The following is a 27,008-nucleotide window of genomic DNA, read 5'->3' as shown; positions in this document are numbered from 1 at the left end:
TAAGAGAGAAATAAAAAATAATTTCTGAACTTCAAGGCCAAGTGGGAAAGGGATAAAATAGAAGTTCTGGACTTGGAGTAAGGCAGTCCGAGTTCCACCACTGTCTGCCATTGATGGGATGAATGACCTTGGCTAACTCATGCCCTCTCAGAGCTACAATATATCCTCTTGTGAAAAGAAATGGCCCTGTGGTCCCTTCTAGTTCTGAGATTTTATGACCTGGTTAGATGCATGTTATAAGAAGACAGAACTCTCAGAGTAGTTTTAGACCCAGGAGAACAAAGAATGGAAGAACCTTTGATTTCTTGGTCTTGTCTATTATAAATTCCAGGTTCTAATAGCCAATGTCCTAAGGTCTTTCCTAGCTCTGAAACATACTGTGATTCTGGGAATTAATTCAACATCTAGGTTGGTTAATTTAGCATCATCCTAACTGCAACTACCTTTAACAGATTCTAATATACCCTTTTTTTTTTCCTTTTTTTTTTGGGGGGGTGTCTATTAAGGGATGGGGAATCAGTCCTGGCTTTCTAAAGTTTGGTTTGTAGTATCAGTCCTGTATTTTCTAACCATCATAATTAATTTCATCCGCTGCACTTTGCAATCTGCCCAATAATAAGAACTTTATCAGGCTGGTGTTGGTCTGAAGTAGCAGAGCAAACGGAAATCCCATGGGGAGCGGTCGACAGCCTTCTCTTCTAAGCAGCAAAAAGCTGTTATCATTTTCTGAATTACAGGAACTATAAAAGGACACTCTGCTCAAGCTGCCTCTGAATGTCACCTGAAAAGCAATCACCAAAGGGCTCTGTCGCGGCTTATCTCTGAGCTCTGTCACTACGGCAACCAGCAGGGAATAAGTATCCGCAGGTCTATGAATTGAAGAATCCCATAAAAGCCAGGGCTAAGAAGGCATGTGCAGCCTCCCCAAGACTGACTGCATTAATACATTAGCAAATACTGTGAAACACTGGATAAATGTCAGCAATTATGGAAAAAGCGTCTAATAACGATATTCGTTGCCTGTCAAACCCCCGTGAGGTTTGATATGTAACTGCCACTCAAAGCTGTCGGTAATTTTCTCTCTTTTATACATCTGAATCCTACATGTTCCAATTTGTACTTGGAAAGTCAGAAACTGAAAAAGCCATTCATTCAGTGATGATCACAACTGTCAACAAATGTACAATAAAAGGAAAGAAATACTCTCAGTGGTTATAGGAATAATCACTACCAACTGTCTCATGTGGATGGTTATTAGAAAATGCAACACAAAGATCTATCTACAAGTAGGATATTAAAACAATGCCATGATATATGTGGTTCAACAAACAACTGACTTAAAGGGTTACAACTTAAGAATGATTATTTTGAGTCCTATGAGAGCAGGAAGTAAGTGTAAAACTTTAAGAATCTGGTCATTTAAGTGCAATGGCAAGCATTCTTTTTCCTAATCAAAAATGTGTCATGGGGTTCCCACTAGCTTTAACACAGTCTACAATCTTGTCTTGATGGCTGTAAAGAAAGCCATTTGTAAACTTCAAAGAACTACACAAATGAATTATTATTATCAGTATTACTATAAGGAGATAAGAGTACCATAGGCTATTAATAGTGAAGGCCAGGGGAAGATGGGCCAGGGCTAGGGGGGATCCTACAATGTGTGAAGAAAGGCTTCTTGCTTTAGTGTGAACCTATGGCAGGGGATGCCAAAGAGAGCATGCAGAGCACTCTCTGTGGGCACAAGGCAACCCCCCCCCCCAACACATACCCAAAGTTCATTACTAGAAAGGCAAAGGGACTTGGGTGGAGCTATCTCCCTCCCCCTCTCTACCATATCTGATGACATTTTTTCACACACCCCACCCTTCTATCCAACAGCCCAATGGGAGCACACAAAGGGTAAGGTGGGCAGCTCACAGGTGGCAGAGCTGAAGGGGAGCAGAGCACTCAGGCCACCACCCTCCCCCTCTTCATCTGCGCTGAGGACATTCCTCACTTCACCCACCCCTCTGCCCAGTAGCCTAATGGGAGTGCTTTCTTCCTCTCTTATGTGGGGTAAAGGGGGGTGGGGAGGTGGGGGCCCTGGTACTCTATCTCTAAAAGGTTCGCCATCACTGCTCTAGTGTGATGTTATGACCTCTGAGTACTCAGAAATTCTGGGATATTCTAAGAGCTATCTAACACTCCCTCAAACAAGTCTAATAATACACATTATTCTGTCTTATCCCCTGTAATGTAGCTATTCTGATGTAAGGAGTTGTGCTAGATTCTGTACATCCAAACCACAAAGCTACTGGCTTGTAAACAGGCACCAATTTCTGAGTTTGGAACTCAAGGACTTAGGAAAAGAGAAAACTCTTAATTAGATTTCCTAATTCCTCTGGGTTGTAGAAGGAGAAGGAAAGGGAGAGAGAGAGAAAAAGAGAGAGACATTGAGAAAGAAAGACAGACAGATGGGGAGGGAGGGGGAGATGCCTTGGCAGAAGGCAGTATAAAGAATACCAACAATGAGACTAGAGGCCTAAGTTTGAGTCCTAGCTTTGCCATGATTTCCCAATGACCTTGAGTAATTCAAGTCACATTTATTAAACACCTACAACTAAGAATCAGTCCCAGGATGCAAAGCCAAGGAGACACACAGGCAAATAAGAATGAAATACATAATTCTTAGAAAATATTTTACAGTTTCTTGGTAAGTTTAAGGAATTACTCTCTCTGTAGCCCTTCAAAACAAAGTTTTCAACAGCTAATGAGATGGTTTAGGATTTATATGCAATGCAGAGTGTGTTTCTAAAGTGGATGCATCTACTAGTTATTAGATACATGCTGTTATTGCCCCTCTATGATTCAGTTTCTTTGATTATGAAATGAGTTGATTGCCTTCCACTTCAAAGACCTATGATTTTATGAAAGAGTTAGAAGTTGAGAGGCTAGAGTTGACATACCTGTTCCATCAGTCACCATGAAAATTGGCCACTTAGCCTCTCTGGTACTCAATTATCTCGCTTGTAAGATGGGACCAATAATAAAAAATCACTATGGTGGCTAAGCCCCAGTAAGTGATCATAATTTCCTCAATGAGTGTTCCTGGCTTTGACCAACACTGCTCAGGACAGGAGTTAAGGCTCAGTCCTGCTGCTGCTTGTCATCTACACGTGTGCATTGAGGGAATATAGGTGACTTGCCCAGGACCACCATAATACCTAACCAAACAGCAAAAAAGACCAAAGAATTCCCCTGCCCCCCATTTTTGCCAGGAAGACTCTCTAGAGAGGATTTATGGAAAGATACAGACATACTCACCGATGGAGGAAGTACACATTCCAATGAGAAAATAGTACCACCAAAGGAAGTATTTCATATTCAGAGAATCATAGATCTCAAAAAAATTTTAAAAGACTTCTTAGGTCATTTGGCCCAAACTCTATGGCTAACTTTAAAGAATTTAAACTCTTAAAAAAAAAAAAGGAAAATGGGTGAGTAAGTAAACATTGAAAAGATATCAGTAACTCTAATTCTATAAGGACTTAGTCATATCTGGAGGCATGTGCCTCCTAAACCCATGGGATGTGATAAAGACCAATTAGGAATAGTTTCTAACCTAGAGAGTTAGGGATTTGTGTGTATGTGCATGCATGTGTGTGTGTGGGTGCATATGTGTGTATACACATATGCAAGTATGTGCTTTAAACATTGTTGAATTTGAATATTTTGATGTGGTTTATTTTAGTGGACAGAGAACTTCCCTTAAGCCAGGAAGCCATGAGTTTAATTCCTACCTTTGACCCATACTGGTATTTAACGACTGTGCTCTGTGCAACCAGATACTAAAAAGTACAGACAGGATTGGCTGACCTGCATTGGTGTTTCGTCTATTAGTAAAATCACAGATCCAGTCCTTATCTATTTCTTTCTCTTTTTGGATAAAGTTTTTTTTTTTTTAGCTCTTTATCTTTATCTCTTCATTTTTTTAAATATTAAGTTTTATTCCAATAGGGCTCCCAGATCTCAAGATTTCTCATCTGAGGGTGCTAGTCAGGAATCAATTATCATAGTTTCTCTCAGCTAAAGATCTGTTTATCTCATTCATATGAGTTTATTATGGGAACATCAAGAAGGACATGACAAATAATGGACATCACAAATTAATGGAAACAAAGGGGCAGCTAGATAGCACAAAGGACAGAGTGCTAGTCCTGGAGTCAGAGGACCTGGATTCAAATCTGGCTTCAGACACTTCCTAGTTGTGTGACCCTGGCCAAGTGATTAAATCCTGATTGCTTAGCTCTTGCCACTTTTCTGTCTAAGACAGAAGGTAAGGATTTAAAAAAGAAGAAATTATATAGGACTCAGCATCTTCTCTGAGATGGCCAGAGTGGCAGGAAGTCAGAAGAGAAAGAATGTTTTTTTTTTTTCTCCTTAAAATTGCTGATTGAAAAAAAAATTAAGGAGCCATTCTTCTTCTAGCTTCTATCATATTCCTCGGCAACTGAGCTCAAAACTTCAGTCATTTTTAACCCTCCTTTCCTTCAAATCACTCAGATAATCTCTCACTGAATCCTGTAGGTTTTTCCATTGAAACCTTTTTCATTCTCTTTTTCTTTTAGCACCCAGGTTTTCCTAAGTCTCACTGTCAAAAATCTAAACTAGGCCATTATTTGATTCCTAATTGGTCTCCTCACCTCCAGAGTGATAGATTTGAAGTCATAAGATCTGGGTTCAAATGCCAGGTTTATGACCTGGTGCTCAGGTTATCTTGGACAAATCACCAAAGTTCCTCTGGGCCTTAGGGATAATAGATAAAGAGGAAATCAACAACTAGAAGTCAAATAGTTTGATGGGAATAAGTTGGACAAGAACATTAATAGACAAAACAGGATTACAGGCTTTATTGTTTGATAGGTCTGAAATCATGATGAGGGACAATATACTTAAATATGGATTTGGATGATTCTGCTTCCCTGTCATGCACATGAAAACAATTTGTCTCAACTTTTTTGATGGTGATTCAGGCACAGGGTCACATGAAGACAATCAGTCAAAGAATAATAATTCTCCTGGAATAAAGTTCCACTATCTCAGAATGGGAAAAGCCCAATAATGCTCTCTATAACTCTGTCACATGGTCATCTGGTCTCTACTTGAAGAGCTCAAGAAAGGATCTTGGGAGGTGGCCCAGTTTCCCTTTCCCTTGCAGATTGTTCTAAGTATTAGAAAGGCTAGCTTTACATCAAGTCTCTATCTGCCTCTTTAGAGCTTCTTCCCATTGCTCCCTGTCCTGTTTACTGGAAACTGGATCTCACTTCAATGTGACAGTGATGAAGCTAGCTTCTGACTTGAAAATAATGAATCCCCTAAAGTGGTTGCATGTATTTAAATTTTTACTATTCAAAATTTACTATATATATATATATATATATATATATATAAAGATGGTGACTAGTTCCAGCTCAGTGAAATGTGCATTGTAAATTCAAACAAAGTGAACATTTCAGGGGACTGATTATTCACACGAATTGGAACCAGCTAATCATAATCATAGTTAGCATTTATATAGTGCTTTAAGATTTATGAAATATTTTGTGTTTCATTTGATATTCACAACAACTCCGGAAGGTAGGTGCTGTTATTATTCCCATTTTACAGGTGAGGAAACTGAGGTTGAGAATGATTTTAAGTGACTTGCCCAGAGTCATACATCTAGTGATTGAAGCATGATTTGAACTCAGGTCTGCATAAATGAAGGTTCAGCATTTTCTACTGTGCCACTCAGCTGCTTAGGTGACATGGTAGCCTTTCAAATATGTAAAGACACTTATAAATCCCTCCTGAGCTTTATTTTCTACAGGTGAAACATCCTCAGTTCTTTTAAGGCATTGTCACATGGCACAATGGTTTTCCAAACTCTGGAGAACCTGTGGTTTTCTTGGTTATTCACTCCATTGATGCAGATCTCAACCCCTCTCATACCTTTTCTTTAAATGAAGTTCTTACCTATGTTCTTGTATAAACTTTCCAATACATCTTGAAGGCTTGCCTGGCGGATAATGCTCAAGAAGCATTAGGCAGACAGACAGCACTAAATAAATAGCAGCTATTACATTAGGTGATGCCACTGTGGACTATCAGCTGGGTCTGAATTCAGGAAGAAATGAGTTCAAATCCAGAATCAGATGTCTACTATCTGAGTGACCCTGGACAACTCACTTTACCTCTGTCTGCCTCAGTTTCCTCCTCTGCAAAATAGAGATGATAACAGTACCTGCCTCCCAGGATTGTTGTGAGGATCAAATTAGATAATATCTGTAAAGTGAATAGAAAAGTATCTGGCAGACAGCAGGTACTACATATATGTTAGCAATGATGACAGTGATGTTAGTTTGGGGAGGTTATATCTTGGAGTAATAGGGAAGTTAGGATGAGGGGAGAGTTTGGGAAATGTTATCAAGTTCATTTTGGAGATGCTGAGCTGTCCAGTTTAAGATGTCCAATTGGCATTCAACTGGAAGTAAGGGGACAGGGAGGAAAAATACAACATGAACAAAGAAAAAAGATTTAGAAAATAACATTGCAGGTCGGGGAGACTAGTAATAGGAAAGACCTTGCAAGGAATTAGGTACCTTAGCTGAATGTTGGAAGAAGCCAAGGATTCAAAGAGGCACATGGGGAGAGGGCCAACAACCTGGACATAGGGGACAGACAGCCTGTGCAAATTCCAGGTCCAGGGAACATTGAACCATCCAATATGGATGGAATGTAGACAATGTGAGGAGGAGCAAAGTGAAAACACTCTGAAACAAATGGATGGAGCCTGATGGGAAAGGGCTTTAAGTGTCAAACATAGCAAGCAGCCTGTGTCTCATCCTAGAGGCACTGAAGGTGGGGAGTGGCATGGTCAGCAGAAAATGAGCAACAAAGCTGAAGAGCTTGGGGTATAGAACTGGACAGAAGATAGGATATGGGGGGCAGGCTAAGTGGCACAGTGGATTGAGAGCCAGGCCTAAAGATAAGAGGCCCTGGGCTCAAATGTGGCCTTGGATATTTCCTAGCTGTGTGACCCTAGACAAGTCACTTAACCCCCACTGCCTGGCTCCTACCACTCTTCTGCCTTGGAACCAATATACAATATTGATTCTAAGACAAAAGATAAAGGTTTAAAAAAAAAAAGAAGGTAGAACATGACAAGTTCCAAGGGAGGGGTGTGCTAAGTGGACAACCAATTAATAGAGAGGATAGAAGGAGCCATGAGATTGTACCTGAGAAAGTAGATGAAGGAAAAGAAAATGACAAAGTCTGCAGCATGAAGAATGCAATGAAATGAGAGAATGCCCTTACAGTTGGTTCAGTTAGCCAGGCTGGAAGACTCTCCAGCAGTGCTTTTGCTTTGCCTCTCATCTACATCTATATGAGAAAGGTTTCCAAGAGGATAGTGTAATAAAGATAATCCTTTAAGGTCTATATGCTTTCTTCACAATAACCTTGTAAGGCTGGTAGTGCTAGTATGAATATCTTCAATTTACAGATAATGGAACTGATGGTCAGAGAGGAGAAGGGATTTATCCAAGGTCACATTCCTCCTTCACCATCTGGCTGTACTCATTTCAGATTTCTTTGGCTTTTCTGACATGTGCACATCCCCGGGAAATTTCACCATCCTGTAATTTCTTAGAACTCATACCTCATCGGCACCTCCAAATGGAGGGTGGAACCATGAACTTCTAAGCCTCCCCAATAGACTGTAAGCTCCTTGAGGATAGAGTCTCCCTTCCTTTATCCCCAGGGTTTAGTACTTAACAAATGTTTATTGACTACAATTGTCATCCAGCAAGGTGGTAGCAAATCTAAGCCTTCTAGTAATTTCTGAATTGAAGAGGTGACATAAGCTACTTCCCAAACTCAATTCTCCTAATTTCAATTGCCTTGCTCTTATCATGAATGAAAGATAGATAGATGGACAGAACCTTTATTTTATATTTAATATGTACCAGGCATTGTGCCAAGTCCTTGGGGGGGGGGGGAGGGAGAGGGAGAAAAGGGAGAGAGGGAGAGAGAGAATCACTACCTTTACAATTTACAATCTCAAGAGGGAAGATAATATATAGTGAGAGCTAGAAAGCAGAGATTGGAGGACAAAAATCAGGAAGTTAGAGTTAGAAAAGATAGAAAAATCTGGAATCAGGAGCAAAATTGGATGAGGAGGGAGCTGAGATGGGCCTAGCATCTTCCTCAAAAGGAGGTTCCAGGTGGAAAGTCATCAGTGGGAGAAGTGTCAAGGTGAGACATTTCCAGGGTGAGAAAAGGCAGTTGGGGACAGAGGGTAAAAAAAACCTGTCAATCTCTTTTATCAGTGTAAGCAGGTTAGGCTTGACAGCAATCTTCAGAGTATGCACATTCTAATGTGGAAATTAACACTAAGAATCCATTTTTCCAATCCTCAGGTCTTGCACAATCTTCCTAAGCCCAGGCAGATCTATGATTTCACTGGATGCTCACAACAGCCTTGTGAGGAAGACGCAGTGAGGATTACTATCCCTAATTGACAAATGAAGAACCTGAGGCTCTGAGAAATGAAGTGCCCAGTACAAATGAGGCCCATCCAATTATGAGCATAATCCCTCCAAAATTGATATTTAAATGTTCTCAGTGCAAGAAATGACACATGCACTATACCCTGGATGGGTGAGATGGTAAGAAAATAGGGAACCGTAACACAAGGGTGTGCTGACACAACTGGGAACACCTAGCCTGGAGAAGGAGGATCAGGGGATCCTCAGATAGCCAATGTCTCTGAAGGACTGGTCACCATGGGCAAGGGACTTCATGTGCTTAGATTGGTTCCAAACGACAGAGCTAGGGACAAACAGGATAATGCACACTACGGGGAGGCAGAGCAATATCCTTCTTCTCTAACGTTGTCTAATGGACACTATTTTTCAGGGAAGCTTTAGAGGGGATTCATAACCAGACCTGAACTTGATGACCTGAGTCCCCCCTTAGACCTGGGCACCCCAGAACTCCTCTGAGTGTGTTTCTATCCAGGTTCATTAAAAGGAATGCCTGATACAGACAAAAGACAACCACTGGTGCTTCAGGGACTAGGTAGCCTGGCCTAAAACAGAGAAGAGGCTTACCTCTTTGGGGTCAAACTGCCACCAAACAAGGGCATTCCTCAAATCTGACTTTTCCCTTTCTTGGGCTTCACAATTTTGTTATCACCTCAACACACTGAAATAGTTCATCAATATAATATAAACAAAAGTCCCAGAATCACCAATGGGGAAGGGAGAGAGTTCCAAGAATTCGTAGCTTTTATAATTGTATAGAAGCATCTCTTCAATCATCTCTGAGACTCTCTAAGTCCCTTCTTGTTCCAAATCTATGATGCTAGCTATCCAGGTTTAGTGCAAATACCTGTGATGGACAGCCAACCTTGCCTAAATAGTCAATCCTCCTTTTTAACAGTTTTAATTATGGAGAACCTGCTGCCATCTGCTTCCCAGTAATTACCTCCCAGTGCTCCTGAGGCTGCCCCCTAAGGCCAAGCAGAACAAGGTTTGTCCCTCTTTCATAAGACAGGCCTCTATATATCGAAGACAGTTATCATCTGGTCAACATGACATGGTTCAATAGAGAGTAGGGCTTGAGAGTCAGAAGACCTGGATTCAAATCCCATCTTGGACACTTAGAAACTATATGAACCATAAAGAAGTCATTTACTTTCTCAGTCTCAATGACCTTATCTATAAAGTAGGAGAATTATACTGATGCTATCTCATTAGGGAGTTATATGAGAAAAGTGAATGAAGGAAGAACTTTTAAGAGGGCCAATCCCTGCATTAAGCTCTGTAAATACAACTAGAAAAATCACCAAGCATGTATTAAGCTCCTGCTGTATTTGCCAAGTGCTGAGGACACAAAGATAGGGAGAAACAGCCCCTGCTCTCAAAGAGCTCAAGCTCCTGGAGAAGACAATGTGTGAAGGTCCATATATAAAAAGGTATCAATGTGTACATGACATATATGATAAAATGAAGATGATTTCGGAAGGAAAGCACTAACATTAAAGCAGATGAGAAAAGGCTTATTACAGGAGCTGAGACTTAAAGGAAGTTAGAGAATATAAGCGAGAAGGATGAGATTTCCAGCCATTGTAGATAGTGAAAATTCATGGAGTTTGAAAGATAAGTAGTCTTGAGTGAGGAACTACAAAGCGGTCAGGGTCATTGGATCACAGGGACCATGAAGGGGAGTAAAGGGCAAAAAGCTTGGAAAAAGGGAGGTTATGGAGAGCTTTAAAGCCAAACCAAGGATTTGATATTTTCTCCTGGAAGTGTTGGAGAAACTCTTGGGGGGGAACACAGTCAGATATTGGGAACATCAATGGAAGATGTTTTACAGATGAGTAGAGGGTGTAGAGGCATGGAGGCTCTGGCAATAGTACAGGTGGAAGGAGATGAGAGACTGAACCAGGCAGCATTGTAGTAAAGTGAATTTGAGATACACAAAAATAGAACCAACAGACCTTGGCAACTATTAGTATAGGAGGGTTGTGAGCTTGGGTGTCTGAAAGGACGATGGTATCTCTGACAGTAAAAGAAGTTTGGAAGAAGGAAGTTAAGGATAATGAGTTAAGTTTTAGACAGGACGTGTTTAAGAGGTGTACAGGGCATCCATTTTATGACGTCTAAAAGGCAATGGGAGAGAAGTTTGGGGATTGAGAAAGGTAAGAGCTAGATGAACAGATCTGAGAATTCTGCAGATATGATAATTCAATCAATCAGTGGTAAATGAATCTGGTCATTTGGTGTTTCAGTATCTACTGAGAGAGTAGAGGAATTAGAGGATATAAAAGGCTTGAGAAGAGAAGGCTAAAAATAACTTCTAGGGGAAGCATGATAGAGAATCAAGGCAGCTAAAGGATTGTCTTACTTCAGTGAGAGCCAAATTAAATTATTGTTGTTTAGTTGTTTCAGTTATATCTGATTCTTTATGATCCCATTTGGGGTTTCTTGGCAAAGATACAAGAGTGGTTTGCGATTTTCTTCACCAGCTCATTTTACAGATGAGGAAACTGAGGCAAACAGGGTTAAGTTACTTGCCCAAAGTGACACAACCAGTAATTACCTGAGGCTGGATTTGAACTCAGGTCTTCCTGGCTCCAGGCCTAGAGCTCTAACCATTGCACCACTTAGCTACCCAACTGAATCTAGGTAGCTAATGAGCCAGCTAGGTTACTCAATGGATAATATCCTGGATCTGAAGTCAGGGAGACCACAAACTTGAAAAAACTTAAAAGTGAGCCAGTCTCTGTCCATAAAGAACATCCACTAGGAAGTTAGAAGAAGTAGGTAGGAGAATGGTAGGTACACAAAGAAGGATACTGGAAATGGAAAACACAGAGAAGGTGACTGGTGAGCCTTTTCCAGAAGAAAAGGAAGAGATGATTGAATTACAACTGACAGGCAGAAAAATGTTGGGAGGCAGGCAAGGCAGGAAATGGCCAGGTTGTGGCTGAACAACTATAGATCCAGAGAGAGTAGAACCTACTTAAAGCACTATATAAAAATGAGAAGTGCTCATCAGCATATAGATCCCCACCCCTTCTTTGGGCTAAATATGCAGGACTTCTCTCCATCATGATACTTCACACCAGGTACTCCACTCTCCTTACCCCTGCTTTTCAGATTCCTTTTGTGGGTTCTTTTCTCCCATTAGATTGTAAGCTACTTAAGGGCAGAAAATGTCTTTTCTTTTCCTTTTTATTTGTACTCCTAGTACACAGTATGGTGCTTGTTTATAGTAGGCATTTAATAAATGTTTACTGACTGAATGACATCTTCAATTCCTTAAAAATATATGGTCATTTTTACACATATACATATACACATATATAAAACTAGCTATACTCTAAGGAATTTTCTGGCATTTTCAAAGGCAAATGAACCACATTCCTTGTTCTGGACACCAGCAGAATCACAATCTGATGACAATTAGAAAGCTCTAAGTGTCCCCAAGTACAATGTTGGGCAGTATAGCTACAGGGAAAGGAGGGTTTTGGGGGGGGGGGGGAAGGGGAGTAAGAATATGAATCATGTAGCCATGGAAAAATTTTTTTTCTAAAAAATAAAATTTAAAAAAAAGGGAAAAAAAAGAATGCCATGCCAAGAGAGACATAGGTAGGATACATTCCAAGTTACAGTTATTCTTCCTTCTAAGAACCCAAAGAAACCTTGTCAAGGTCCAAAATGAGGTTGCACCCATAAGTCCAGGCCTTGTTCCTCCTGATGAACTGACATCAATAGAAAAAACTTTGTCAATGGAGAGGCTTTGAGGATCTCTCTCTCTCTCTCTCTCTCTCTCTCTCTCTCTCTCTCTCTCTCTCTCTCTCAACTACATTTAATAAGGAGGTAGGCAGTATCCCAGCAGCAGGGCTCCCCTCTCAAGGGAGGAAGGTTAAGATGACAATGTTTCTGTGACAGTTGCCTGGGACTGTCAGAAGACTAAGTCTACCAGGTTCACTGCAGAGTCAAGATTATTGAGAAATCCAATCATGGGAAGTCTTTCATTGTCCTGTTTGTGGAGTCTAAAGTTAACAAGAAAGGTTCAGAACTCAAAGCCTCCTGGAATAGTACCAATATGATAGACTGGATTTGGTTTAAAATCATCACTCCCCTGCTTGCCAAGTTTGTGACTTTGGACAATTACTGATCATGGGCCTCTTCTATGGGAGGTAGTTAGACTGGATGATATACAGGAGGAAAGAACTCAAAGCAATGGGTTCAAGTCCCAGATCTTTTCTTGACCAACTGAATGCCTGATCCCACTGCCTTCCAACTCTAAATCACATGATTTGATGATGAGCTCATCCCATGCTTTTTGCTTACAGATGAAAGAACTGAGGTCCACAATAGGACAATGGCTTGTCTAAAGTCACACACAGTCAAGTAAGTGGCAAAGCTGGCCTTGAAGGCTCCTAAGTCTCTGCTTCTACCACTATCACACACATGCACCCTGACCTCTTGATGCATAGCCTAGTGGGGAGAGGAATGCTATGCTCAAGTTTGCTGCTTATGAATGTTATTAACAAATATCCTTATCTGGCACGAGGAAGAAATTGTTCAGGTGGTTCCCCAGAAACCATCTTAGGTATTAAGTTATGGCACATTAATGTGCAAAGAAATTAATTCTATATTTTGCTGGTAACACAGTCAGAACTGTTTACACAGCTGACACATCCCAGCTGCACCCTACAGGAGCAGCCAAGCTGGGAGGATGATTGTGCTTCCTAACAGATGCCTCAACTTTTGCAATTTCAACAGATAGGACAAAGAGGAATACAAGCAACAATGTCAAACATGAACAACAGAATAATGAGCTTCAAGCAGACCAGACCCTGCAAAATAAGGTCTGTATGTCATTTGTCTGGCTGGAACCTCAAGATCAAGCTCACAATTAGGATCTCTGGCTAAAATCTAAGTTATGCTATTAGCAAGCAGCCCCTTGTAAGGTCCTGCACTTGGAACTCTATGACCTGAGCCATCTTGGTTGTCTCAGCATGGTACATTGGAAAGAACACTGGATTTGGAGTCATAAGGGCCGCATTCAGAACCTACCTCTGACAGTAATTACCTACATGACCCTTCCCCCTCCAGAAGTGTCAGTAAAATGAGGAAGTTGTACTCTTGTCAAGCTCTAGACCTCATGATTCTAAACTGTACAGCTCAAGTCAATAAGCATGTATTAAGTGTCTGCTATATGCCAGGCACTGTGCTAAGAGCTGGGAAGATAAATACAAGCAGAAAGAAGGATAGTCTTTGCAGCTTACAATCTAACAGGAAAAGACATCATATGACAGGGAGTTGAGGAAAGAGGAGAAAGCAACTGACCAAGGAGGCATGGTTGAGAAAGTCTAATGAGTGAGCAGGACAGTCTGGAGAAAAGTGAAGACACAGTTGGCCTGAGATTCCTAATGAAAATGGAAGTTCTGGCAGAAGCCAGTCAATCAGAGGCTGATTAAGAAAAGAAGCATTAGGGACAGCATGGAAACAGTTTCCTCAGGTGTAAAATAGGAATAATAATAACATACTACCCACTTCATAGGGTTGATAATATTTGTAAAAAGCACTTAGTGGGTGCTATATAAATGCTTTTCCCCTTCCCTTTCCTTTCTGTTCTGGGCAAACAGAAAATCCAAATGAGGAAGTAGACCAGAATAAATTGGTTAGGCAGTCTGGACTGCTACTAGGGAATCTATGGAGCCCTTTAAAAGTTTCTACTCAATATAAGGTGTTCCAAGAGATCAGGAAGCTGATTGCCAGGGCTGAGATTCAAAAGAGGGAAAATGAGGGAGGGTCACTCTGAGATCTGGAGATGAAAGCTTTGAGAGCCAACGAACAAAAATAAGCCAGGACATTACAGAATTATCAAACAAAATGCTAGGTTAGGTTGGAGACGCTTTTTGTGGAGGGAACAGTGTTGGATCTACACTCTGAAAAGTTGAAAGACTTTCAATAGGCAAAGAGCATGAAAGAAAGCTATTATTTCTATTTTGTACTCAGGTTACAAGACCAAGAGGAAAGCTTACAGAATGTTAGAGCTTCTATGGAACACTAGAGCGATATGGATAGGTTGCAATCTGTGCTAGTGAAGAGAGTGTCCACATGGATGAGATTACATCCACATTGAAGTTCTATCACTCCCCACCACACACATACCCAAGAGAGAATGGATATCTATGAAGGTCTCAGTCCAACTCCAAGCACGCCAAAATGGGGAAATGTTTTCCTTTTTCACAATCTTTCTTGAATAATAATCATTTAGTCAGTTTTAAGTTGCATAAAAGCTTACTTTATAATTAACATAGAACAGATGACTTTGCTTCCCTTCTCAGCCAAGCAGAAGCAGTCTAGTCCTTTAATGAGGAACCATTTGTCAAGGCAGAACCTAACTCAGATCCACTACAGTGTTACTTCCTGGTTGTGCCTATCCTCACTCCTAGTTATCTTCTCCCCACTTTCAGGGAATTAGGGCAGAACTTTTTCAGCTCTAGGTCTTCTCTTCTGGGGCTCCCAGCCTCCTCATGGGTAGCCCACTATGGCCCCAATTTCCTTGACTCCCTCGAAAGGATATTTCAATCTACTTCTCCCTACAGTCCCATTTGTCAGCCCTGTGACTTTACAAATTAATATGTTCCTCTTGGCTATTATTCATACAAGGTGAGCTCCTTCAGGGTAGGAATTGTCTTCTCTTTTGTAATTATAGTCCCAGCAGAGAGCAAGGTGGAAGGAACCTCATAAACTCTTAATAAATTCTTTTCATTCATCTAAGTAAATGAAGACATTAATCTGGTGATGCAAATTACATTCAAGAAAAGTTCACCTTTTAAATAAAGAGTTCTTCTAGTTTCTTATTAATTTCTAAGTTGCAGTTTCGGGCTAAAGACGGTCCCTAGCCCGGATGAAAAAAAAAAAAAAAAGGAGGAGGGTTGGGCGTGGGGCTAGCAACCCCACCCTGTAAAAACTACATCTGCTAAAGAAACTGCAACCTAAAGTAGGGGCAGCTGGGCTAGCTCAGTGGATTGAGAGCCAGGCCTAGAGATGAAAGGTCCTAGGTTCAAATCCGGGCTCAGACACTTCCCAGCTGGGTGACCCTGAGCGACCCATTGCCTATTGGTTGTGGCCCTATGCTCCTAGAATGGAGTCCCAGGATTAAAAAAAAAAAAAAAAAGTATCTACAAAAAATGCCTTAGAAAGATCACTACTTAAGGATTCAGTGAAATTCAATTAAATAAACAAGCTATCTAGTTGTCTCATCTATAAAATGAGAATATGATCTTGCACCTTAAGGAGAGAGTTGAATCAAATGATCTCGAGTTCTCTCTTAGTTCCAAGATCTCTGATTATAGAATTCTTCTGTGAATCCATCAGGACCAAATAGTTTTTGTTTTTTTCCTATGACAATTCCTTTATAATTTGTTCTATTTCCTTTGCTGAGATTGGATTACTTAAGATCTTTATCTGGTCTTCTGTTCAGTTTACTTATATTCTCAAGTCCATTAGTATACTGGCATATACAATAAGTTCTTATTATTCTTTTTATTTCTTCTGGTTTTGCTGTAATTACAACTTGCTTTTTTACTATTTTAATATTATTTTCTGCCCTCTTCTTTTTAACCAAATTAGTTAAACATTTATTGATTTTATTAATCTTTTCAAAGAATTAGCATTTAGTTTTATTGATAGATTCCATATTTTTGTTGGTATCCATGTTTTTATAGGGCAGTGAAGTGGCATAGGAAATAAGAGTGCTGGATCTGGAGACAGAAAGACTTGTCTTTTGGAGTTCAAATCTGGCCTCAGATGTTTACTAGTTGTATGACCCTGGGCAAGTCAATTAAAGTTTCCTAATTTGTAAAATGAGCTGAAAAAGAAATGGTAAAACAAAGTATCTTTATCAAGAAAACCCCAAATGGGTTCACAGTCAGATACAATTTAAAACAACTGAAGAACAGGCTTTTTTGTTTCATGTTAATCCAGTTCTCTAAATTTTAATATTGCCACTTTTGTGCTTATTTTAGATTTCTTTGTTGACTTTTGTTTTTTAAAGGCATTTCACTAATTCCCTGTTTCTCTATTTTCTTAATGCATTTTATATGAATATGATTTGTCCCCTGAGGAATACTTTAGCTAAATTCCAGAAATTTTGGTATGTTATTGGTATGTCATCTTTATCATTTTCTTTCACATGATTATTGTTTCTCATCATCTAGGATTTCATTGGTAAGCATTCATTTGGGTCCATGTCTTTTGTTTTTTGGTCTCTGGATTAATGACTATTTATTATATTATGGGATGTAAAAGACATATTTATTAGCACACCTTTTTATATCTGCTCATAAAATAAAATTCATGTACATGGACAATAAAAATTCCATGTTGTGCTGAGGTGTATATATAAATATATATATATATTCTTTTGTAGTTCCATTTAGGAGACACTAAAAGTCTTTTAGCTTTGTTTTCTCCTGAAATTATTGAGTCCTATATTTTCCTTTTGTTTATCTTTTTGTTATACTTATCCAGAACTGAGATAGGGCCACTGAAATCTATCACTATTGAGTTACTGTCTGTATGTTCTTATAAGTCAGTTAATACTTCCTTTATGAATCTGAATGCTAAGGGTTCAGGAGTATATAAGTTTTTTTTAAAATGACAATTTTATTTATTTATTTTTTGAACCCTTAACTTCTGTGTATTGGCTTATAGGTGGAAGAGTGGTAAGGGTGGGCAATGGGGGTCAAGTGACTTGCCCAGGGTCACACAGCTGGGAAGTGTCTGAGGCCGGATTTGAACCTAGGACCTCCTGTCTCTAGACCTGGCTCTCAATCCACTAAGCTACCCCAGCTGCCCCAGGAGTATATATGTTTAATATTGTTATTGGCTTATTATCTATGTTTATTGTCAACATAATGTAGCTTTCCTATTTATCCTCTTTTTTTTAATGTTTGTTTTGCTTTGTCAGATACAGCCTCTGTTTTATTTTGTTCTGTCTGTTTTTCAAATTTGTTTCTTATAAGCAACAGACTGAGGATTTTGTTTTCTTATCTAATCTATCATTCTTTTTCATTTTATTGGGTTATTTAATCCATTCACATTTAAAGTTATGAGTTAGGTTTATTACATTTTCCTTTATTTGCCTCTAAAATTGTTTTCCCAAGTTATGATCCCCTTTCTTTCACTACAAATACAATGCTATGTCTCTTTAGTTATGTTAGCTTAATTTTTTTCAAGATGGTCCTATTTCCAATTGGCTCTTTTCTCCTTTTCCCTTTATCGTTATTAGGGCAATCAGAAGTACCTAGACAGAGGGCGAAGGTGTAAGTTGAGCATAATGAAATAATATCTAAAACATTAAATAAAGAGGTGAGAAAAAGGAATTGCATTAGAAGAGGGAAGGGAAGAAGAGAATGGGATAAATGATCTCACATAAAAGACAAATGAGCTTTTACAGTGGAAAGAAAGATGGGAGAGGTAAGAAGAGGAGCATTTGAACTTTATGCTCACTGAATTCAGCACACAATATATATATATATATATATATATATAAATCTATCTTAACCTGCAGGAAAGTGGAGGGAAAGGGGATAAGAGTCAGGAGTGGGGCTGATGAAAAAGAGGGCAAATTGGGAGATATGGTGGTCAGAAGCTAAACACTTTTGAGGATGGGCAAAATGAAAGGAGAAAGAAATAAATGGGGGAATTAGATAAAGAGTAACACACAGTAATCATGATGGTAAAAAAAATTTACAAGTCTTTTTAATGAAGGCCTCATTTCTCAAATACATAGGGAAATGAGTTGAATATATAAAAATACAAGTCATTCTCCAACTGATAAATGGTCTAAGCCTAGGATATGAACAGGCAGTTCTCAGACAAAGTACCTAAGCTATCTATAGTCATGTGAAAAAATGCTCTAAATCACTATTAATTAGAAAAATGCAAATTGAAATCACTCTGAGGTATCACCCCACATCTATCAGATTGGCTGTTATGGGAGGGGAGATGGGAAAATTGAGACCCTAATGCACTGTTGAGGGAGTTGAGAACTGATTCATCCATTCTAGAGAGCAGTTGGGATCTAAATATAGTCTGAAGAGTAATTTGGATCTATATATAGCCTAAGGGGCTATAAAACCCTACATACCCTTTGACTCAGCAATACCATTACTAGGTTTGTATCCAAAAGAGATAAAAAACAAAAAAAATATTAAAGTAGCCCTTTTTGGGATGGTAAAGAATTGAAAAGTGAGGGGATATCCATCAACTGGGAAATAGCTGAGTAAGTATATTATATGACTATAATGGAATGCTATTGTGCTATAAGAAATGATCAGAGTAAGAGCTTGGAAAAACATGGAAACACTTAACAGGAGCTGATGGGCAGTGAAGTGAGTAGAACCAACCAGAGGTACACTGTACACAGTCACAGCAATTCTGTATGATAAACAAGTGTGAATAACTTAGCAAATCTCAGCAATACAATGATCCAAAGCAATCCCAAGGGCCTTAGGATAAAAAATGCTATCTTCTTCCAGAGAAAGAACCGATAAGAGTATGAATCCAGACCAAAGCAAACTTTTTTCACTTTCTTAAATTTTTAAAAAAGTGTTTCTCTTCACAAGAATTAATATGGGAAAATGTTTTGTATGATTGCAAATGTAAAATCTATATCAGATTGATTACCATCTCAGTGGGGGAGGAGGAAAGAGAAAGGGAATTCAAGACTTGAATTTTTTTTTTAAATGTTGGAAATTGTTTTTACATTTAATTGGCCAAAAAAAAATCTCAAAAATAAAAAAAAGAGAGAGCACTAAATGAAAACTCTTAAGGTGAGGGCAGGGCAGGATTTCCAACTAATTTATAAGAATATATAAAGAGAGATGTATCAAAGAATCAGCATAGTGGCAGAAGATTACAGTGACTTAGGATCACAGATCTTCAAGTTTTCAGCTGAGATGAGACCTAGTCTGATGTCCTTAATCTCCTCTTTCAATTTCACCTAATGCATTCAAACATCTATGAAGCTCCTGCAATGTACAACACACTGTGCTCAGCAGTAGGTGAGGTACAGTTTGTAAGTACAAAGTTACCACTCTTGGGAAGAAAAGGCACTGAACTTTAACTCAGAAAAACAGTTTTTCTATATACTAGTTATGTTAACTTAGGTGACTCCATTCAGGACCTGAAAGTCATGTTCTCTATCTGTGAAAAGGGATAAAAATACCTCTAGCATATCTACCAACATTACAACTGTTTTGAGTAAAGTGCTTTGTAAACCCTTAAAAGCTCCATGAATGTGAGTTGCTAGACCACTTACCTAACCTAGAGGTAGATGATACTTAATAAATAAATACAGATGTCCTTGTGATGCTTAAAGCTCTGGAGACTCATTCAAACATCTACAGTGTTTATTGCTGCACCCCAATGGCCCTAGCCACAATCTGAAGAGGGCTGTGTCAAAGAGAAGGATTCATCTTTGATTTTTCTTGTTTGCCTTGAACATTCGTTCTTTTTAAAAAACTCAACTTGTATCAAAGAATCAACACTGTTTATTGGTTCCAAGGCAGAAGAGAGGTAAGGGATGGTAAGTGACTTGCCCAGGGTCATGCAGCTAGAGATAATGTCTGAGGCCACATTTGAACCCAGGATCTTCTGGCTCCACACCTGGCTCTCTATTGACTGAGCTACCTAGTTGCCCCAAACATTTCATTCTTAAAGAATGTGACATGGTACCATGGAAAAGCTCAGGTGGCAAACCATTCCTCACCAGGGACGGTAGCATAACTGAAAGACTACCGGTCTGTCTCTATATGGATTATCTTAAGATATTTTCAGTCCTATCTGACTCTACATGATCCCATTGGGAGTTTTCTTAGCAATACTGAAGTGGTTTGTTATTTCCTTCTCCAGATCATTTTGTAGATGAGAAAACTGAAACAAACAGGGTTAAGTGACTTGCCCAGGATCACCCAGCTGGTAACTGTTTGAGGTCAGATTTGAACTCAGAAGATGCCTTCTTGACTCTAGGCCCGAACACTACTATCCACTGTACCACCTCACTACCTGGATTTTTGTTAAGGTAGACAAATCTGAAGATAACTTTGGGGTAGTTCCTGAGATGTTCTGGACTTCAGTTAGCTCCTCTGTGAAATAGGGAGGCACTGCCTGACTTATTGAGCTGTTGGGAGAAAAATGCTTTTACAGATGTGAGAAGCCCATGAATAGTTAATATTTTGTTATCACAGGAAGTGTGTGAGGGAGTGAATTTGTATCGATTCACTTCACTCTTACATGATTTGACTGGCATAGTTTTTTCAATGGAACAGCCACATAATTGACACCAAGTAGAAGAAAGAATGATCAGGAGGCCATACGTTGAATAATACCATTACTTACCGAGTCATCTGTGGCTGAAGGTGGCCAGCCTTCCCACAACTGATGGCGAACAGGGATACTAGTAAGGTCATATACATTTCTCTTTACCTATAAAAAATAAAAAGACCAGATACATCATTAACACTTTTTCAATAAAGATGCCTAACATTTTCCAACTAACTGTTTTAATTTTCACAACATTCTCCTATAAGACTGGTCAGTAGAAAGGCAATAAGGATCAAGTTCTACTTTGTCTCTCCCTTGGCCATGAACATACCCAGAACATATTTAATAAATGTTTGTTGAATTTATGAGTTTTGATAGGAATTTTCTACTGTCTTGCTGACATTCAAAAGTTATTCTTAACTCGAAGTTAAGAAAATGAAACATAAATTATAAAGAAAAAGAAAAGACAGAGGAGAAAGCAGGACTCTAATCATGGAAAGATCAGAGGGATCCCTCTTTCATCTCATGGCATTTTGAAGCTAGAAGGAATCTTGGGGATTGCCAAGTCAAGTCCACTGTTGGTATAAATGATTTGAGAGTCTTATCCTCCAGGACCTTGCACCTTGGTGCTAGTATAATTCCCAAGATGAAAAGCTATTCTAACAATGAGAGCTCTCCAAAAGTTTAATAAGTTATCTGGAGAGGGGGTGGGTTTCCCACTCTTGGGAATATGGTAAAAGGGCTAAGGAATATGTATTGGTTAAGGAATATCTTCCAACTTGATTCTCAGCTTCATGAAGCATTTCTCAATTGTTCTGCCCGTGGCTGCAATAAAGTTTTGTTTTTGTTTTATTTTTCATGTGAAAGACTTAGAAACTCTAGTTCAATGTTTAACTCCTAGGTTCACAGACCCTAGAGCTAGAAGGGACCTAAGAAGTTGTCTAGTTCAACTCTCTCATTTTATAGAGGAGGAAACAGACTTAGAGAGGGGTAGGAACTTGCCCAAGATTACCCAAGGTATGAAGTAGAAGAGCCGAGATTCCAACCCTGGCCTTCTGCATGTCTAGAACCCAGTGCCCTTTCCATCATAGCTGCCGGGCGCCATCAAGAAAATACCTGGCCTGAGTTTGTTCCCAAACTCCTACAGACCATAGAAACAGTGAAACACAAGGAAATTAAGGCAATGACAAACTAGCACAGAATCACCCTACCAGAACTGTATTCTTAGTGATGCTATAACAGAAAAAACACCATGCGAACAAAACATTGGACGAGACTGATATTATTGTATCTTATTGGATGTAATCAACTACCATAACTATCTCCTTGATTGATGATGGGAATGAATAGTATAATGTAACTATATACATAATATAATTAGTTAAAATATAATTAAATATTATGCTTAGCTAGGAACTGATGTACTTGTACCTTACGCATGGCTGAAAAGAATAAATTCAAACTAAGCCACCCTGTAATGAATAATTTTTGACAAGCTTGCTTCTTTGTTAAAACACAGTAAGATATTTGGTAAATGTCAATCTTGTGATGTTTCAAAAGCTAATATGTGATTTTGAATGTATGGTAAGAAAAAACCCTGTATGAGATCATAAAGAAAAGAGGGTATAAAAATTAAAATCAGCAGATGGCACAAGAGAGAGAGAAGGAACAGCCTCTGCAATTTTGACTTGTACTCTGGCTCATTTTCATTTCATTCTTCACCACACCATCCTACCTCCAGAGACCCAACCAAGCAAAGAGCGGGCTCTTCGCACATAGCCTGTGGACACTTTCTGCAAGAGGTAGGTAAACTGAGATACTTTTCATGGGTTTTTTTTTTCTTCCGTTTTATGAAGTAATTTTATTTTTTTAATATTTTCCCATAGTTACATGTTTCATGTTCTTTCCCTCTACCCTAAACTCCCCCACCCCCTTGTAGCTGACGCACAATTCCACTGAGTTTTACATGTATCATTGATTAAGACCTAATTCCATATTATTGATACTTGAACTAGAGTTATTGTTTAGTGTCTACATCCCCAATAATATCCCCATTAGCCCATGTGTTCAAGCAGTTGTTTTTCTTCTGTGTTTCTCCTCCCACAGTTCTTCCTCTGAATATGGCTAGTTTTCTTTCTTAGTCCCTCAGCCTTTCTCTGGATCCTTGCATTGCTATAAAGCAGATTTTAAGTGATCAAAGTATCAAAATGGGGAGAAAGCCTGGGGAAGAACAATTTGGATTGTATAACACAGCTTTAGAATGTGGGCTAAAAATAAAATTCATCCATATGATTAAGACAGTATTTTTTATACAGTAGAGGTTTCAGTGTTGGAAAAAATATCTCTATAAAAATGAAGTACAATAAGAGGAGACAGGCTATGGGTCATTATTAAATTTCAAATGCCCAAGATTTCAAAATAGTTAAAATTTTTCCTGATCATTATCCTTACCTCAGTATTCAGATCTAGAATTTTAAAAACACAAGATAATTATAATTTCATATGAAATAAATACACTTTTATTCTTAAACTGTCTTGAATAGGAAAACTTGGATTTTTGGACACATTCACTATCCTAACTGATCTCTTTGGAAGCATGCAACTTGCCATGTTATAGACTAAAAGCTATCCTACTAGATTGTATATTACCTGAGGGCAGGACCATATCTCACTTTAACTTTGCATTTCTTCCCATCCCCTCCTAAGTATAGTGCCTGTCACATAGTAGGTGCTTAATGAATGTTTACTCTTGTTGTACCAAAAGAGAGGCACAAGAAAAATATTTCTCAAATGAAGGTGATGGGATATAGGGCTCTATGAGATCCAGTCATCTAAAAGAAGCTTTCCTTTTCTGAGTGGTATACATGAATTCTACTTCTGCTTCCCTCTTTGTAGACAGTAGATGAATATAAATGAATAAATTTCAAGAATAACAAAGATAACATTTCAACCAACTCTCCTGGTGGAAAAACACAAGCCTGACATTATCCTATGGCAACAATGAAACCAGTGCTCCCTACTTTCTATGAGTTGGAATTCAGTATAGACTGTGTTACACAATGGAATTCAAATGAAGAAAACAAAGGATATTCATTCATGCTTTTTAAATGTAGAAGCCTAAAGTATCATGTTGTCTAATTACAGCATTTTGTATCACATTACTTTATATTATATGTAAACACATCTAAGTCACCTTTTCAGCAAAACAGGGAAATATGTTCACTGGGGGAAAAGTAAGGAACTCAATCTATTTTTTTATCTCCAATATACACCTGTGAAAGAAGACCAGGGAGAGGAAAGCTGGGGGGCTTGGGACAAGGTTTGCTACCCACTGAATTTCAAACAAACAACTATTCTTCAGAGCTCCATGGCATGGGAGCCTGCCTGCCATGTGCTAATATTTAGTTCCGTCACAGTGAGGTTAGAAGTTGCCATTTGTCACTATTGACCCTACAGTATCCCAACCACATGTAACTGCTAATCTGCTCCAATGTTGACTCTCTGGCACTATTTGCCATGCTAAGTGCTTAGGAAGAAATCTGAGAAGTGCAAGGTCCTACATTCATAACAGTGAGGGGGGTGGTAAGGGAGGCAAAGATAAACTCACTTCCTGTTTCAAGAGAAAACACTCCTTTCATGCAGCAGTTCTTAGGGACTCCATGGACTTGTTTTTTCCTTTTATATTTAGATGACTATGTTAATAGAATTGATTTCCTTTGTAATTGGATATATTATATGCATCTAAAAACATGATTCTGAGAAAGAGTCATTGGCATCACCAGACAAATTATTCAAGGAGTACAGGCCACAAACAGGATGAGAAGCCTTGTTTTAATGGCACAAAGTAGTGTCTGTCTGACATACTACTGCAAAGTTATGTTGCTGAAACACACAAAAAAGCATCTGTCATCTAAACATTGGTTATATACCAGGACAGAGATGGAAAAGCTGCCCTCTGAAGACAGACAGACATGGACATGGAAGGACACACACACACACACACACACACACACACACACACACACACACACACACACACACACACGGCTTGGATACTTCACATTCCATTTTCATTGCAAAACCCACAGCTGGGGCATTTTGAAATGAACAGTAACTCATCTCTAACTATTCCAAACTCAGTAACATTCCTCTGCTGTTCTCAGCTTTTAAAGGCACATATGTCCTCATAAAGGGCGTTCAGTTGGGACAAAGTACAATGCCAAACTGATGTGCAGAACAAAATGATCAAAGTTAAAGTGATTTTAGCCAACACACAAGTATTCTGGTTGCTTTGTTTCCTGGGAAGGACACTGGTTAAGTGATCTGTGAGGGAATCAACAAGTTCTTCAACATAGGCAGAAAGGTCTTCAGGGATGGAACCAGGTAAAAGTCATCAGGCTTCAGTTTGATACCCATTGCAAGGGCTAAACTTGCAACACAGCCAGAAGATTCTTTTACTTGACCATAACCATTAATTAATTATTTTAAGAAAAATGTGCTTGTTTTTCCAACTTCACCTATCTTTATCAATGTTGTAATCATATTTGGATTTTTACCAGTCCAGCAAAAACTCAACTGCTAAAATGACAAAAACTGTAGATTCAGCCAGCACTGAATTGATGGAGACATTACAAATCCACCCCCACCATTATCTTTATTAACTGTTATATTTAATTAACATTTAAAGTTGTAATTCTGCAGGGAAGAGAAAATCCAAAAGACACACAAAGCAATGGTAAAAATTATTCTGGTCAGGAATTAGCATTCCCAGAGAATGTAGGAACACAGCCCAGCTGTGAAGAAGATGGAGCAGATCATGTTCAAGTCATCGTGAAACTGATCAAGGACTTGGTGCCTCTCATTGAAGGCTGGGGGTGGTGCCTGCTGGCACGCTTGACTGCCATTGCTACACGGATTTCATCTTTGTAGACTTGCACAAAATTCTCTGTATGCACAAGTGCCACTTCACAGGGCAATGTTTCCCAAGGGCCTTTTTGTCTTACACGCTTTCTTTGATCAGCACTGGCTTAGGATCATGCTCACCCTCCGTGGTCTTTTCAAATCTGGTCTTGCATTAAACTCTAAATCGACGTGGTCTCAGGATACAAGAATCCGCAAATGTTTCAATTAGGCCTGAATGTTGTTTAATAATGACTTGGATAAAATTAATGTTCATTTAAATGTTCATGTCCTGCTGGAGAATTTATTCCATGTCAAACATACCAAATGAAAGGACAGGTTTCTAGAGGTTGCTTTACTGGTAAAATTTAATTTCTTTCCAATTCTTTTCAGTAAAATAGTAGAATAAGACCAACAAAACATATAGAGAATACAACAGAATTTAGATAGTCCTGTTTGAGTGCCAATATTGTATTTCAATGGGAAAAACTTACTTCTTAGTTCTTGTAATTATCTAACATAAACAAAATTAAAATTAATCTTGATACCAAACTTCTAATTTCCCTGATGCTCATGGTGTTTTCTAGATTAAGAACACTGGGGGAAAGAAGGCTTACCTAATTACTTATACATTATAAATATCAGTAAGAAAATATATTTTATATAAATATCTTCCTCTGAAAATGTGATTTTACAAAGAAAAGTTGTTATCTAAACATTATATATTTTAATGAAAATTCCTAAAATTTCAGCAGCATTTCTCAAAAAATAATTATAGATAAGTGAACATTTTAATTGGATCATACTCTGAGAAGAGGCTGATGCTCTTTCAACCAGAGCAAGAAAAATCTCAAAGAAGAGGCATGATGGAATAGAATGATCATTGGTCAGAATAAAAGTTGGAAGACTTGGATTCTGTCCCTGGCTGTGCCCTAAATAATTGTGTGAGTTTGGGCCTCAGTTTCCTTCTTTTGTAAAATAAGGGCAGTTGGGCTGTCTGATCACCAAAGGCACCAGCTCTGGCAGATATCCCAGGATTTCAGAGAAATCAAAAGAGTCCAGGATGAAGGAAATAAAAGAAAAAGGGAGATATAAAGAGATTACTGATTCTCTGATTGAATCTTATCTCAACCTTAAGACTAGAATAGCACAGTGCTCTGCATAGGAGTTTAATTATTTGCAGATTAATTGATAGGGCTAATGAATGGATGAATACTACTAGCTGATACC

The 27,008-nt window shown here is 38.8% G+C and overlaps 1 protein-coding gene across 1 annotated transcript in view; it reads right to left on the bottom strand.

Moving 5' to 3' along the window:
• Positions 1 to 27,008, bottom strand: part of FAF1 (Fas associated factor 1) — a 433,472-nt gene that overhangs the window by 167,705 nt on the left and 238,759 nt on the right. The window contains exon 8 of the mRNA XM_044674693.1: positions 20,955 to 21,041. Coding sequence (XP_044530628.1) covers positions 20,955 to 21,041 — 87 coding nt within the window. The remainder of the gene's footprint in view (positions 1 to 20,954; positions 21,042 to 27,008) is intronic.

This window comes from Gracilinanus agilis, chromosome 4, assembly GCF_016433145.1.
Source record: "Gracilinanus agilis isolate LMUSP501 chromosome 4, AgileGrace, whole genome shotgun sequence".
Taxonomy (NCBI): domain Eukaryota; kingdom Metazoa; phylum Chordata; class Mammalia; order Didelphimorphia; family Didelphidae; genus Gracilinanus; species Gracilinanus agilis.
The sequence above is the reverse complement of the archived record's forward strand: the minus strand, read 5'-3'. Positions and strand labels throughout refer to the sequence as shown.